Genomic DNA, 16,268 nt, shown 5'->3' with positions numbered 1-16,268 from the left:
CGGAACCTGGGTCCGGCCCTGTGAATAGAAACACGAAAACTATCCAAAGTTTTAACGCAGAAGCGATAATACGGAGGCAATTACCTTTTTTTTAATTATCGGTTAATAATTTTAAAATAGAAGTACATGTAGTAATTGCCTGTTCAAAGGAGATAACATTCATAGTATCCATGTCTTTTGCAGACGCTGTTTGAAAGGAGATGAATCAGGCCGTCCAGGCAAGTAAGAAGCACCATGCATTTCAGGAGACTGTCCTTCGGATTCACGGATTACGGTTGCATAATCTCCTTTCTGCCAATGCTAAAAGTGAAACCTGATGACTTTGATGCGTCTCCATTGGCAAAATCTACCCCAAAATATGACGATTGTGCTGTTTCTTCAATCGAAGATCCTTTTGAGAACATGGTGAATGGGGGTTATCCTCCTGTTCGAGTCATGCATCAACTCCAATACTTGCTGATTGTGATTCCACCCCTCAAAAATGAATCAAGCTACCCAACTCCTGTACATCTTTCTCCTGTGTGTGCTTCCACAGTTTCTGTTACCCTGTAGGTGTATTCACATCAGCTTGTAGTATATATGTCAGACACTGCTCCTTTAGGTGAAACTACCACAGCATCTCTTCCATCTGTTTATGGAACCCCAACAAAGAAAATTCTGTCATCGATGAAGGAAGCATCCTATGTGACACCTCATGAGAAGAAGTTCAGCCGAACTTAAAGACTCTGCAACCCGGGACTACGGGAAAAGGTGTGTTCGAAAAGCGAAGACACTCAGAGATGAATTTTACACAGGAATAACTGGTCAAACGGCTAAGACAAAAGCAGTACAGGAGGTCGACTGTTAAAAGTGCAAAATGTGTATTATTTATTTCGACCTTTGTGCACAACATTTTTGTGAAGAGGAAAGTACAACAAAAGGTAAGAATGCCTATTTGTTTTCTTGATAATGAACAGAGCATGCAGTCAGGATCTAAAGCTCGTGATTTTGTTACCATTTGCATTGTGTGGTTAAAATGCGCCTTCAGCCTTGTGTTTATTTGTTTGTTTGCTTGCTTGTTTGCTGCTTTGTTCGTTTGGTTTGTTGTTAGTGTTATTGGGTTTGTAGTTTTGTGCGTAACGCAAAACGATATGAGCTGATACAACATAAGATTACCGTTGGGATTTCTTGAAAAACACAATAAAAAAAAAAGTGTAATGATTTCAGAGAGAGTTTTGTGTGTGTGTTGTTTTTGTTAGGTGGGTTTTTTTTCGCTATGAAAAGTACAGGCAATTTAATTTTTATTTATGCGTGTTGCGTTCATTAGGCCACACAATGAATGAATACATGAGTCCTTGATGATATTTTTGCAAGTGACTTGACATTTGTTTGTTTATGACGGTAATAAACTTTGAAAAACGATTTGAACTAATGTACAGTATAAGCTTTGCTTGGAAGCAGAACATGCTATGTGTGAGGAGGCTGCTTCTGACTGCTGTAGCACAGGCCACAGTGGGGTCTGTGTGGAAGTCAGAAGCAGCTATGGTGCACTGGGCTTTTCTAGCTCCAGAACTGAGAAAAGAGCAGGAGTGTATTCTGGAAGCAGAACAAATTATACCTTTTTTGCATATGAAAAAGTTGTTCAATTAAATTGATTACTAGTGTGCATGACCAGTGTTTCCTCTAAGTCAAGTGTGTAAAATATGAGGGCTACAATCCTGTGTTTACTATTTTTTATAAGGGGTTGAAATCTTCAAGTGGCCATTTCTCAAAATGGTGGAAATCCAGTTAGATGGTTCTGGTTTTATAGCGTGGGGAGCCTGTCCAGAATTATGCTTAGACCCAAAAAAAATGGTTACAGAAAGTTTTTTTGTTGCAACGCATTTAGATAGCCTGTCTCAACATTCCCAACGAGTTATACCGTTGGCAGCCTCTGCATAACTTTTTTATGACGGTTTGATTACGTCACATATAAAAACCCTTGTTTCTGCCAATAACGCCGCAAAATTCCACTCTACGCCGCTTCATTAGCCTACCATCATCTATAAGGAACACTTTATTAAGCCGGTGGACGGACAAGGGTCAAGTGTATGTGCAGACTAAGAAACGGTATCCATGTCCCACCCCTGTGTCACCACAGTAAGACGTAAAAGACCTTGGTCATTCTGCTATTAGTGCAGTTAGCTGATTACACCTTAACACGCGCACACCTGGTTAGCACCACTCTTGTTGCTGCAAGCTTTCATTTGGAGGAAGCTACCCGAATTTCCCAGCCCTGGGATAATAAAATAATGAAAATGAAATGAACAATTACGCATTGCAATGCGTTGTTCATGTACGGACGATAAAAGAAATACGCATTCTTTAATATGACTATACCTATTCCTATCTCTTTGTCTTCTTCAGCAGAATACTTCCTAGGACGGCTTTCATTCAAAGTCATCTACAGGTGAAGAAAAGAGTGCATAACACAATAGGCCTACCGTTTGAGGAAAACATGATGGTTACGATGTTTCACTCTCGATTTCAAAAGACGGTAGAGGCGAGTTGCAGCAGCCAACACCGCGACATTCCCCACATCCAGATGTGCACTCTAGTCCGTGTTTCCTGCAACTACACCGCTTTGTGTCACAACCACTTTTGCATGTGCAGCGAATCACCTTTAACACATCGGCTGGTGCTGCCGGCAGATCTGTTGTCACTGGAACAAGGATGCCATGCTCAAGTTTCCAGCCGTAGTCCGTGGGATCCATGGCCACTTTGAGTCCCATCCATTCTTGTACTTGCAAGTACACTCGCATGCTGTGGAATCGGGCAGCTGCTGAGGTGGGTGGCAGAGTGTGAATTTGCACAAACGTTGTTCCAACAGCTACCTTTGAACAGAAGAGTCGGTAGCGAAGTTCATCGAGACCCTCTCTGGAACTACCGTTGTAGAGCAGCACTAACGCCTTTTCACCTGCTGATAGGATATCCTCTAAGGTCGCATTGTCTTGGAGGAACACTTCAGCAAGTGTTTGCAACTGTAGGTTGTTTCTGAGTTCCTTCATCGAGGCTGCTTCTAACTCTAGAACACCGTGAAGCTGCACAGCAGTGTCCTTATTGATGCTCAGTGCGTCAACTTGGTTCACATTGAGTTCAGACTCGTAAGGGGTCGAAAGTGTTTCTGTCTGCTCATCTTGCGTGTTTTTATCTCTATTCTTTTCTGTGTCACTTTCGGGCAGTGGCAGTGGCACACGGAATATGTCAGACAGCAACAGCATAATTAGTGCTGCGTCAACAAGTATGTGTCCTCGAACGGCACGCAGCACAGCTTTCCCTTGAAGCATGTTGCTCGCTGCGTTTGGTGCGTACACAGTAGACAGCACTTCATGAAGACCCGTTTCTTCCATCAGATGGCCAATACACGCCAGGAAACTCATTTCCAGATGGAAGGGTCCAAGGCGAAGGACAATGGCCAGGCTTTAAGGTCGCTGCCATCTGGCTCACTGGAGATGATGCCAAGAGCTTTCCACTATAAGGGTTGGTCAAATGTCAACACAGGTGTCGTGTTGCTGCGCTTTGCCTGAGCACTGATGAAATGCAGGGTAGAAAATATGCACGAGGTGTCACTGGGATTCATGTCGATCATCGGCATAAATATTATGGATGACTGTCCTGGATATCTGCCCTTGTGGATGGCTTGCATGAAACCAGACCAAGATGGTCTGTCGGGTTGCAACAGCCAGCAAGCTTTCCACAGCAGATCCACCTTTGATGTTACATCTTCTACAAACACGTTTTCAAGATGTTCAAATTTCAGCTTCAGCAGGCCATCACACGCTTGTCTGTTGTAGTACTGAATGTCAACTTTAGCTCTTTTCACTATTTCTTCTGGCTTGACGTCAGTTCTTCTTCTGATCCTGTCTGTTTTCCCGATGGTCGGAGTGACAGTGGCGATCATTCCCATTCCATGAAATGTGTTGCACCCGTTAAGTGTTGCTGTGTTGTGGTCGAGGTTGTCTGCGATATATTGGGTAAAATGGCCATCAACTTGAAACGCAACGTTGTTTTCTGAAACGGCAGCATTCATTTCATAGGTCAGAACCTCCTTGTACGATGAACAGAATCCCAGAGAATACAATGTGTCAATGAGAAACTTTGAATCAAAACAGTGATGCATTTGCACAGCTAGTCCGATCTGCAGGGGACACAGCAACAATCGTGGGCGAGATGCCTGCATAATTGCCTGTCCAATCGATGAGACTTTCACGCTGGTTTCCTTTCCACTGAAGATGTTTTCAAGAAGAATCTGTAAGGACTTTGGAACAAACTCTAATTTGGCGCCACGCGATGAAATGTCATCATCACTGGGGTACATTGCACGGGATGTCGGCACTGCTCTTATGTCATTCTTTAGCAGTTCTGCAGCGGTTTTGAGAATCAGCTCTTTCTGTGCATCCTCATCTTTGACCTTTTTTGCATAAAAGTTATGAAGACTTGAAGAGGCTGTCTTCCTGAATGTTACGACATTTGACTTGCCGTTGACTTCCGTGACGATGAGCTGCTCACCAAAATAATTTTGAAGTTCTTGTTTCATCGTCGGGTGGCTATAAGCATCATCTGTAAACTCCTTCATTTTGATAATCAGGTCGTTCACTGTTATCTGTTCGTTTTCATTTTGAACCAGGTAGGTAGCAACTTTCTCCAACGCTTCAGCTTTCCTCTCATTTTTCGGTCGACCAAGTTTCACCTGTTTGTTGACTTGATGCGACTGAGTAAACTGTAGTGGTCTTTTCCTGCTCCGAAAGCAAAGACTACAGTTTTGATGGTAGACTGCATCAGCAGCTGGCAAATCTGATACAAACTCCAGTCTGCTTCGTACAATGTCTGCCCATTCATCACAGCGCTGCGAACAAACTTGAAAAATTGTGCGTTCAAAGTCAAGTGTCCTAACTGGATACACTTTGGGACGAGAGCGCGAGTCAAGGTTTGCTTCCTTGCCGCAAAAAAGGCAACATTTAGCAAAGTCAAAACATTATTACTGTGAGCACAAATTCTGTGCTAGACTGATTTGATAAAGCGTTCTATTTTTCTGCTTTCTTCTTCACAACGCTCTGAATGTTACGTGCATTCGTGTAATTGCGACGACAAACCTCGTGCACTGCTTCACCTTCTGATAGACAAACGGCATCACCACGTTCCAGACTAGCCTTGTTTATGGTATAGATCTCTTCCTCTGTCTGTTGGCACAACAGTCTTCTCTCCAAGGTTGAGCGGATCACCACACAAAACACACAGCGCCATGGTTTGTAATTGGAACAAAAGCTGCAAAATAAATTAAACTGAGTATGAGTCATTCTGTGTTATATCACTTTAGACATTTAATCTGGCAGGGAATCACACACACACACACACACACACACACACACACACACATACACACACACACACACACACTCACACTCACACTGCATACACGCACGCACCGTCACACACACAAACGCACACAAACGCACACGCACACAGACTCGCACGCCCAGTTCTCAACAAGGCAACGTTAGAATATACATGTAGCTAAATTACCTCATTTTTTGATCATGAGAAGTACAATAATGTCTTTTTTCCGGTGAATCTATTTTATACACAACACTGTCTCAGCAGCTTTAGATCTGTTTCGCGAGCCATACTTGTGACCTAAAAAAACATTAGCGCCGGCGTGAAGGTGAAGGTCGGCTTAAACAATTCGGTCCTATTTACAGTAAAATACAGATATTTAGCTACTGCTGATTATCATCCTCTTGCGCATTCCAAGAAAAGTAGTCAACTAGATCATTTTTATAAAGAAAAAGACAAAAAAAGGAATTAAAAACATATATTCGAGCGAACACTGCAGCGTATTACAGACTGTCAAAGCATCGTCTGCTGCAGTATCAAATCGATCGCTTCCAATCGCTTCCGATCGTTTATTTGTCCTATAACAAAGTAAAACCTCGGAAATATTCATTGATATTGCAAGTGTTTAGTGGCAACTTTTTAATTCAAACTATAAATCGCACAAAAAAGACGAAATACTTTACTTACCAAAGATTTGTTGACGTGCAGAGTTCTGCTTCAAATGCTCGCGCAAAACGAAGTTGTAGTTGTCTCCCATGGTAAACAAATCACCCAAGCTATGGCTGGCCAGTGAGGGCACATTAAATTCTACCGTTTTTCAACTTGAAAATTCTCCATTATGCAGAGGCGTACATAGGTATAACATGATGCAATTGTTAGATCTACATTCACTTTACCATTTCCATTCGATATCATTTCTGTAACCATTTTTTTTACCCCTTTTGCCCCGTTCCCCAGGTTATTAACCCATCGGTATGTCTGTGGTAGAAACTCTAACATTTGAAGACGTCACATTACATTGACGTCACATTATGACGTAAGAGGGTTAGACGTCACGCGAAGGAAGTACTGAAAGTCTCGGTCATTATTATTTTGAGCGGGCCGAGACTCTGTTGGCAGTCGTGTCCCTGTAAGTAGGCTACATGCAGACAGACAGATCTAGATCTAGTGTCTCGCTTTCTTGCACAGTTTCACCTATGGTCTTTCTGTGTGTGTGTGTGTGTGTGTGTGTGTGTGTGTGTGTGTGTGTGTGTGTGTGTGTGTGTGTGTGTGTGTGTATGTGTGACGGAGTGATTGAGTTTGTGTTACTGTTTGTCGATTTCTTACGTGAGCCTTGATGGCTTCGCCTCTTGTTAAAGATTGCATTAAACTGTTTGAATCGGTGAGTTTGAAAATGCTTTAATTTATTGTCCTTGGTATAACTTTATTTGGGGAAATGTTAGTAACAACAAGCGAACAAACCAAAAGTTTCCTGAAGCGTTCATCAACGAAGATTTTGCTATTTCTGAGAGAGAACAAAATATTGCTGTATGGCGACAAACACATACATATACAAGGACATGCACAAGTTAATTCCCCCTCCCTGTCTCACTCAGACACACACACACACACACACACACACACACACACACACACACACACACACACACACACACACACACACACACTCTCTCTCTCTCTCTCTCTCTCTCTCTATTACAATTTCGTATATAAGCTTGCATAATCAATGTAGGTCACACAAACACAAACAAACACAAGGACAAACAAACAAAACCGAAGGAAAGCCCCCATATTAAATGTTAAACAATGTAATCAACAAAGCGTCTAATCTATTTTTGCGAAATGTATAACTCCATTACTTCACGTGCGCACAAACGTTTTGCTATGCAAATAGTCGATTTACACTGTCGCATTTTCTATGGATTTTTTCCAGTTCAGTACTTCTGTACTCCTAGAAGAATGAACCACGATGCATTGTTGCACATAGTATTGCTTTCATTCAACACATTCCAGACTTTTCACACGTGTTGGGACCCACCTTAATTCAATTGGCAGAATTGAGTGATTTAAATGTCCATAAATCTTTTTCACTTTGTCAACACTTCTTCATCTTAAATATATTCTATGTTCTGATTTGTGTCACAACTATTTAACATGATGGGTGTGGCAGAAATAACTCAACACATGCACTTGTTTTGTCTTCGACGATGCAAACAAATCCACAGTTCACATTGGTCGTAATTACAGGGAGTTATTTCCAAAAGAAACACAAATGCAAGTGTTTGTTTCTGAGTCCCAGTAACAAGATGGGTGTGGCAGTTTTTCTTCAACGCATGCGCTTGTTTTTCTTCAACAATGCAAATAATCCACAGTTCATATTATTGTTCGTAATTACAGAAAGTCGTTTTCCAAACAAACAAAAAAGTAAGTGTTTGTTTCTGAGACCCAGTGAGAGCCATTTTCTTCATTAATGAAAAATGTAATGGTTGTTTGTTTCGCTGCATGCCCAGGGGTCAAACACAGCCAGTGTTGAAGAAGACAAGCTCGGAAGACATTGTGTCTGTATCACCTTGGCGAACTCATGTCAACAAATTGTCTTCAGATTGTTTGTTTGTTGTTAAAGATGACAATGTCACATTGTATTATAGTTCATCGTGAGTAGCTTTGGCGATGTCATGTCAATTATGATTGTGATTGTTTGTTTGTCGTTAAGACGACAGTTTCCCATTTCAAGTTGTGTCACTATAGCGAAGTCGTGTCAACAAAATGTCTGCAGATCGTTTGTTTGTTGTTATGATGACGATTTCACTTTGCAACATTCCACCTTGTGTTACCATAGCGAAGTCATTTTGTAAAATTGGTGAAATCATGTCAACAAACTGTCTCCAGATTGTTTATCTGTTGTTGAAGATGACGATTTCATAATTTCACATTGCATTATTTCATTTTGTCTCACCGTAGTGAAGTCATATGTCAACAAATTTTCTCCAATTTCACATTGCAACATTTTATCTTGTGTCTACTTGGCGACGTTCTGTCAACGAATTGTCTCCGGATTGTTTGTTTGTTGTAAAGACGATTAATTCACATTGCAACATTTTATTGTGTGTCACTATAGCGAAGTCATGTCAACAAATGTAATTGTCTTCAAATTGTTTGTTTATTGCTATGATGATCTGACAACTTCGCTTTGTCAACAAATTGTCTCCAAATTGTACTCGCTTTTCGGGTGGGGATATGAGCACACATTGTCTGCCTTTGTTATTTGCCCCAGTCTGGTTAAAAAGCATTTCTTTCTATTGTCGCTGAATTTGGAACTAATAGCGAACCTGATGTAGCTCCCAATCAGCTTGACAATTTTGTCCCTATATCTTTCAGACATGGGACCACTCCCAGCTCGGGAAGATTACTAACTTCGAAAAGCGGATCAGATTATCAGTAATGTTAACCGGAATACAGGTTTGAGTTTCAGTCTCATTCCTAAACTGGCATGATCTGTCACTAAACGGGTCGGGGCGTTTTCTCCATCTGCTGGTGCTGGCTTCGGATAGCAATACGGTTGACGTGAACCGGAATGGGTACGACGATCTTGGGCTTGTTGGTAGCCTCCCCGTTTGACCCGGAAGGAGCTCCAAGCCCTGATCTCGCGTGCACCAACCCAGCCTTGACCCTCTTCCATTTCGCTCGACGATTCTGGAACCAGATCTTCACCTGGACTTCAGAAAGTCGAAGAGAGTGAGCGATCTGAGATCGCTCTGTCAAGGACAGATACTTCTTGCTGTGAAACTCCTTCTCCAGTTCCAAAAGCTGTTCGCTCGTGAACGCAGTTCGTCGTCTTCTCGCTTTGCCACCGCCTCCTCCATTTCCAAGTCCACCTTTCTCGCCGCAGTCTTCAGGGCTGGAAGACCTGTGCAGAGTGTTCGTGTCAGAGGCGGGACTCTTGTTGCTGTTGGAAAACGTGGACTGGACGGGGCTGTCGGCACCGCTGCAGCTGTCGCTGTCCAGAGTTTCTGTGCTGTCCCGAAGTGATGTTGCTGTTGTTGTTGTTGTTGTTGTTCTCTGGTTGTGATTGTCACCGACGCCTTGGGAATCTGAAAGTATAAAAAAAACGTTTTGTTAAGGCGGTGGGCGGGGATGTAGCTCAGTCGGTAGCGCTGGATTTGTATCCAGTTGGCCGCTGTCAGCGTGAGTTCGTCCCCACGTTCGGCGAGATATTTATTTCTCCGAGTCAACTTTATGTGCAGACTCTCCTCGGTGTCCGAACACCCACCCCCGTGTGTACACGCAAGCACAAGACCAAGTGCGCACGAAAAAGAACCTGTAATCCATGTCAGAGTTCGGTGGGTTATAGAAACACGAAAATACCCAGCATGCTTCCTCCGAAAACGGCGTATGGCTGCCTAAATGGCGGGGTAAAAAAACGGTCATACACGTAAAATTCCACTCGTGCAAAAAACACGAGTGTACGTGGTAGTTTCAGCCCACGAACGCAGAAGAAGAAGAAGAAGAAGTTAAGGCGGTCCTCGAATAAGCCCAACGTCGACTTCACAAAGACTTCTTGAAGTCGTTTTACACAAAATTTAGAGCCAAAGCTTCGTGGAGGCAGCTTCGTGAATTAGACTTCACCCAATAAATGTGAGGCTTGACAAGACAGAAGTAAAGTGCTTCTGATGTAATGAAGAGATAGGGATATGAATCACGCAAGAAGCTGAACGTGAAAAAGGAAGTGAGATTAAAGTGAGCAAAGTCCCGTGCAGGTGACATATTTCGCAGTGTGGACATGCTGAACAGCATACACAAGCAATAGGAACAAGAAATTCCTCCGAGGTAGGAAAAACACCCCCGTCCTTACCATTCTCACTGCCACCAACTGAGAAGGTTATTACCCTTTGACCATTAATATGTCCCTCTATAAGTCCTTGTAGAATCTTAATCCACCAATAACTCCCTAACCGTGTGTTTGACTGGTCCCAATTTTTGTAAGGACCGTCTCAGGAATGTATAGAACCTGTTCACCAAGTTTGGTGACGATCGGTCCGTTCATTCTTGAGATCTATATGCGAACACAAACACACAAACAAACAAACACATCGACCGAATCCTATACACACCCCTATACCGGGGGTGTAAAAACAATCACGAGAACATTGGTAAACAGAACACGAACAAACGCAAGATTTTTTAATGAGGGTTAATCATAATGCAGGAAAGTAAGCAAATAAAGATAAATATAAATGAATGAATAAATAAATAAATAACAATTATTGATAAATAACGAAAGGAAGAACTACTTACATGTATTTTTCAACATTACCAGAGCAGTGTACTTACCAAAACAAAAATTCACCAGAAAGCCATGCAGATTTTGTAAGAGTGGTGGGCGAAAAATGTATTGCATAAGTAATTTGATTTAATCAATTCTTTGGTTATTTTGATTTGTTCGTTGTCTTCACTGGTTAATTCATCTTTTAGTCATTGATAGGACTTCGACCGTAAACTATTCAGAAAGTCAACATCATTTTGATAAATGACATCAAAAGTAATTTCGATTTAACTTTTCATCGCTTCATCGCAAAACTCTTAAACTGACTAGCAAAACGGAGATGGCACATGCACAGTGCGACCCCTTATATTGCTCGTGCAATTTGACACAATAGCTCAATAAATTATTTGTCACTTCACTTCTGTGGGAGTTAGGATTACTCTCTCAGAAAAAAACAGCATTAAGAAATGAGGCAAAAAAATCTGTTCGTTGCAGAAAAGAAAAAAGAAACAACCCCCCCCCCCCCCCCCCCCCCCAAAAAAAAAAAAAAAAAATGACAGAGAAAATACACTAAGTTTTAAACCTTCACCATGGAACTATTCGGTAAAATCATCTTACATACTTGGGTCAATAACATCAAAAGTAATTTCGGTCAAGTTTTCACAACACTTCATTTCAAAATCATATAATCGACCAGCAAACGTTTACGACACAATGCGATCTCTTCTCGCTCTCGCAATTCGCGAGAATGGCTTAATTTATAATCGTTACTTCACTTTTATGGGAGTTCGGGTAACTCCCGGTCAGAAGTTGCCGCTGTTTTATGGGTCATTGAATCTCTGTGCTCTGTTGGGCGTCGGTCATTTTTGTCAACGAAATGTCTCTGTTTAAACGGATGTAGATCATTTTGCGCAGATGTTCGGAGGCTCAGAGGGGACTCATTTAATTGGTTTGCAGCGCATTTCCTGTCGGTGTGTTGTAATTGATTTTGATGTGAAACGATGTGTGAATTAATGATATTTCATTTGCGATTCTAGCTTTTAGATAAAGGAGGGGGTGGGTGACAGAGAGAGAGAGAGAATGAGAGAGAGAGAGAGAGAGAGAGAGAGAGAGAGAGAGAGAGAGAGAGAGAGAGAGAGAGAGAGAGAGAGAGAGAGAGAGAGAGAGAGAGAGAGAGAGAGAGAGAGATTAAAGGAGACGGGGAGTCGAGGGGAAATGTATTGCGCGTTACAAAATATTGATTTGTCATTCAGGCGTAGGCGGATGGGTATCAACAATTTCACTGGTTGATTTGACTTGTTATTCAGAATTAAGATTAAACTTCTGTGATAGGGCAGGGCGTCGGTCTCGGTTACCGATGCATGAAAACAGATCCAAAGGTATACATGTAACCGCCTAAAAACGCCTTACAATCACTAGAGTATCTGGATACATATCCGATAGTGACGTCAATTTTGTTTGTTTGTTTGTTTGTTTGATTAACGCCCAGCCGACCACGAAGGGCCATATCAGGGCGGTGCTGCTTTGACATATAACGTGCGCCACACACAAGACAGAAGTCGCAGCACAGGCTTCATGTCTCACCCAGTCACATTATTCTGACACCGGACCAACCAGTCCTAGCACTAACCCCATAATGCCAGACGCCAGGCGGAGCAGCCACTAGATTGCCAATTTTAAAGTCTTAGGTATGACCCGGCCGGGGTTCGAACCCACGACCTCCCGATCACGGGGCGGACGCCTTACCACTAGGCCAACCGTGCCGGTCAGTGACGTCAAGGACCATGCTTGAATAACTTCAATAAGACATGTGTGTGAACATGTGTCTCAATTAGGGTGCACTGAACATACAGCCTTTTTCAATAGCTTTGAAATGCAGAGGGGAAAGGCAGTCCTCAAAGAGACCCTTATTTCCAAGGCTGAGTTGTTCATAGGTGTTTTAACTATTTGTTATATTCAGCATAGTTCAATTCTGCGTATTACAAACGAATTCTAAGGTAACTCCCAGTAAATGCAACTAAGTCAACCAGAAACTTTTAAAGATTTGACTTCAGTCAGCCAAATAATTTCATTTTTAGAATCATTTTGCTAGGTTCGAAAATAATCATTAACGCATAAATAAAAATGCATTGCTGATTTTTATGGCACTACCATTTTGTTTGCACATTCACGGCCAACTCAATGCGTTCCATATATGCGTGAACGAAAACACTTTTCACATGAACTTAAGATCGAGCACGGCAGTCACTCCCACAAAAAAACAGCTCCCTATTCAAGAATTTCCCTCCATGCAAAAGCAAGCTCGCGCCTTTTTGCGCATTGTCAATAAGCACTCTGAAACGAGTTAGTCCAACCAGGCAAAAGTTAATCCGCGATGAAAAGGCAGAATGGCTTGTCATTTAAGTCCACATCTCGAGCAGAAATTAGCCGTTGAATGACATATGACTTGCGTCAAAAATTTACTTGCATGAGCTAATGCAACCATTATGCATCGTATGTCTTTAAAGCAGCACACAACAACAACAAAATTGACGACATTCCATGCAGTGGAATTTTATCAAGGGTTGCCGGGTGAACAAGTTATCATAAACATCGTTTTGGACTGTGCTTTTTTCAGGGGTGTGGCATGTGTAATAAATACGCTTTTTTGGTCGATCGAAAACACGTGAAATAGCTTATATTTTGTTATGTTCTAATCATGGGAATTTCTCAGCTTCGAAGGGCTTTAGAAAAAGGGGGCACGCCCAATACAAGCGTTTCCATTCCTATCCCAGGCCCATACCTGTCTCTTGACACCTGCTAATTGTTGTCATATCAAATTTTAAAATGGACTTTCTTTTTCAAACCATCACTTCCAATAGACGAATTCCGAAAATAACTTCGTCAGGTTTGTATGTGTTGTGGGAGAGTGACCTTTTCTTGCAAAACGGCAGACAAACAATGGAGGGACCAATCACTAGCGAGGGGTGTGTCGGAAACATGTGCGTGTTTAATGCAACAACAACAACAACAACAACAACAACAACAACAACAACAACATTGCTTAAAGACCCACTCCGACTCGTTAAAGCAGTAACTGTTTGCCTCACCGTCTCAGATCTGGACAGGTTTTCACTTTGGATAAGGTCATGTCTCCATTTGGTCACATACCAAAAATGCACAACTTCGGTGCTCTTTGTGCATGCATAGTGGTATTTTTTGTGGTGCCTTTTTTTCAGATATTAATTCTTAAAAATATCAAAATAACCCTAGCAAGCAGTCCGGGTGTTGATTTCTGGTATGTGACCAAGTGGAGGGATTGTCTTATCTCATGTTAAAGCTAGCTTGGCCATATTATATCTGAGACCGTCGTTAGTTTAGGATTGAAAGGTATTTTGTATGGATGTTGCATGACATTTCTAATTGTTACGATTTGTGATTAGTATATAATTATCTGTACCCGTGATTAATACTGGATTAATTTTGTTGCTGTGTGTTTTCTTAGCCCCATGGAGCCACAACACCTTATTAAAAACTTATGAGAAAAAAAAACTTGTGTGAGAAGAACTTGTTTTCACACAAGGCGGAGTAGGCCTTTAAAGGTACTGAACTTGTCAAATCCAGGTGCACGGAGCCCCTGGGGCTTTTAGTCATACCTCAGGCAGCTATCCGTTAGAAGAACTACCAAGTTTCATTGACTTGCACCCAAAGAGTCAAGAACTGCGATTTTTTTACGAATTAATTTCGTACTCGGACCCGGCTGGTCTTGACCTATTTTTGGATCTAAATTTAGATCAGGTAGATCACCACATCATGCACAAAAAGACACGTCACTAAGCAAACTATGTCAGACGTCATCATGAGTTTGTGTAAAACAAAATGGAGGCCGGAATCACTCAGTTGAATCGAACTCCGACCAAACACCACGTAATAACTAGGTTAATTTATGCACTCGCGTGAACAAGAAACTGTCGAGCTTCACAGATGTCGTCGTTGGGTAGTTTTGGGTTTGTTTTACTACCATAGGAGGATTTTTGAACTGTAAATGCACTCAGCTGCAACAAAAACGCAAAACGAAGGCTGTGAGCTGCACTGTGCCTTTAACATTTTCCAGCACCGCATACCAGTGTATGCACACACAAAAGTTACAACACCTTAGAAACAAAACCGCTGCAATTCTACTAAATGAACAAACACACAATCTAAAACAATAACCACAGCTGATTTCCTCTTGTCGCTAAAAAAAACAAAAAACCATTTATACAAAGTCAACAAAACCAGCACAACACCTTTCTCTGACATCTCATTCTCTCGCAACTATGCATGTGACCTATAACCCCTCACTTCGCATAATATTGTCACATTGCATGGTGACGAGTAAGACTGTTAGTGTCACGCTGCATGTTGACGCTTGCGACCTTGACCTACGTTGACCTTGAACTATTAACCTTTTAACTGCACGTGCTAAAATAACAGGTCAGTGGCTTGCGGTAGAAGGATTACATGACAAATGAGCGAAGGATGTCAAATTTTCTCTCCATTTAAAACAAAAACAAAAAAAATATTTTGTTATGACTGTGCTTTTTTGCTGAACGGGCAATTTTTCAAGGCGAAAATAAGTAACAGATGCTAGCTCAAAAGTGCTGATGGATATAATTATGTGTTCGTGGAGGGGCACGGAGAGAGAGAGAGAGAGAGAGAGAGAGAGAGAGAGAGAGAGAGAGAGAGAGAGAGAAAGAGAGAGAGAGAGACTCAGAGAGAGAAAGAAAGAGAGAGAGAGAGAGAGAGAGAGAAAGAGAGAGAGAGAGAGAGAGAGAGAGAGAGAGAGAGAGAGAGAGAGAGAGAGAGAGATTATATTTACAGACAGACGGACAGAAAGATTGAGAGATGATGATGATCATGATGATCATGATGATGGGGGAACTTTATTTTACAGGGAGAGAGAGGTGGGGTGGGGTTGGCCATACCGACAAAACAAGGTGTACAAATGAAATAATTATTTAATTAATTATATATCTAACTAACCAACTGACAAACCAAAAAAACATCTAGACAGATAAACAAATGAATGAATCACATCTAAAAGACGATGGGGTAGGGGAGTGGAGGGACGGGGCGGGGTAGGGTAGGGTCGTTCACAAAAAGCTGAAGCCATTTTTTTCAAGTCAGGCGTAAAAGCCGCAACGGCGCGTTATGATTGGTCCCCACCTGCAATTGACTCGCAGAAATAGAGCAAGTTACATCGCTCGAAGCTACGATCGAGAGACTCGCTTGCGAGTGACTCGTAACTCTATCGCATCTTACAAGCAAATCGTCCCGTGTGACGGGGGCAAAGCGTTGTGTCTGACGGGGGCTTTAGTGTGTGATTGCCGCTAGTATTTATCTAAAAAAAAAATCCAGCCTTAGATTTGGCTTTATCACTGCATGTTTAAAACGATAACAATTCGCGTGCATCATGCAGGTGTTTTTACAGATTTATAAGCCGTGGTCGAGTTGAGACGGTCGAGTCAGTGATAAACATTCGTGAAGATTCTCAGTTCAGACATTTTCAGTGCATAAAAGAACACTTTAACAAGGTTTAAGAAAAGAGAAGGGGTAGGGGCGGAAACGGAAGGAGAGCGAGAGACAAAGACAGACCGTCAGACATACGAGAGAGAGATAGATAGAGAGACAA

General features: G+C 41.9%; 1 protein-coding gene across 1 annotated transcript in view; it reads right to left on the bottom strand.

Moving 5' to 3' along the window:
• Positions 1-8,333: 8,333 nt before the first annotated feature.
• Positions 8,334-16,268, bottom strand: part of LOC138947528 (homeobox protein GBX-2-like) — a 23,422-nt gene continuing 15,487 nt past the window's right edge. Inside the window, exon 3 of the mRNA XM_070319019.1 lies at positions 8,334-9,443. Within this exon, the coding sequence (XP_070175120.1) occupies positions 8,854-9,443 (590 nt within the window). The 3' untranslated portion in view covers positions 8,334-8,853. The remainder of the gene's footprint in view (positions 9,444-16,268) is intronic.

The sequence above is a fragment of the Littorina saxatilis genome, linkage group LG14 (genome assembly GCF_037325665.1).
Source record: "Littorina saxatilis isolate snail1 linkage group LG14, US_GU_Lsax_2.0, whole genome shotgun sequence".
NCBI lineage: Eukaryota > Metazoa > Mollusca > Gastropoda > Littorinimorpha > Littorinidae > Littorina > Littorina saxatilis.
This window is presented reverse-complemented; position numbering and strand designations above follow the sequence as displayed.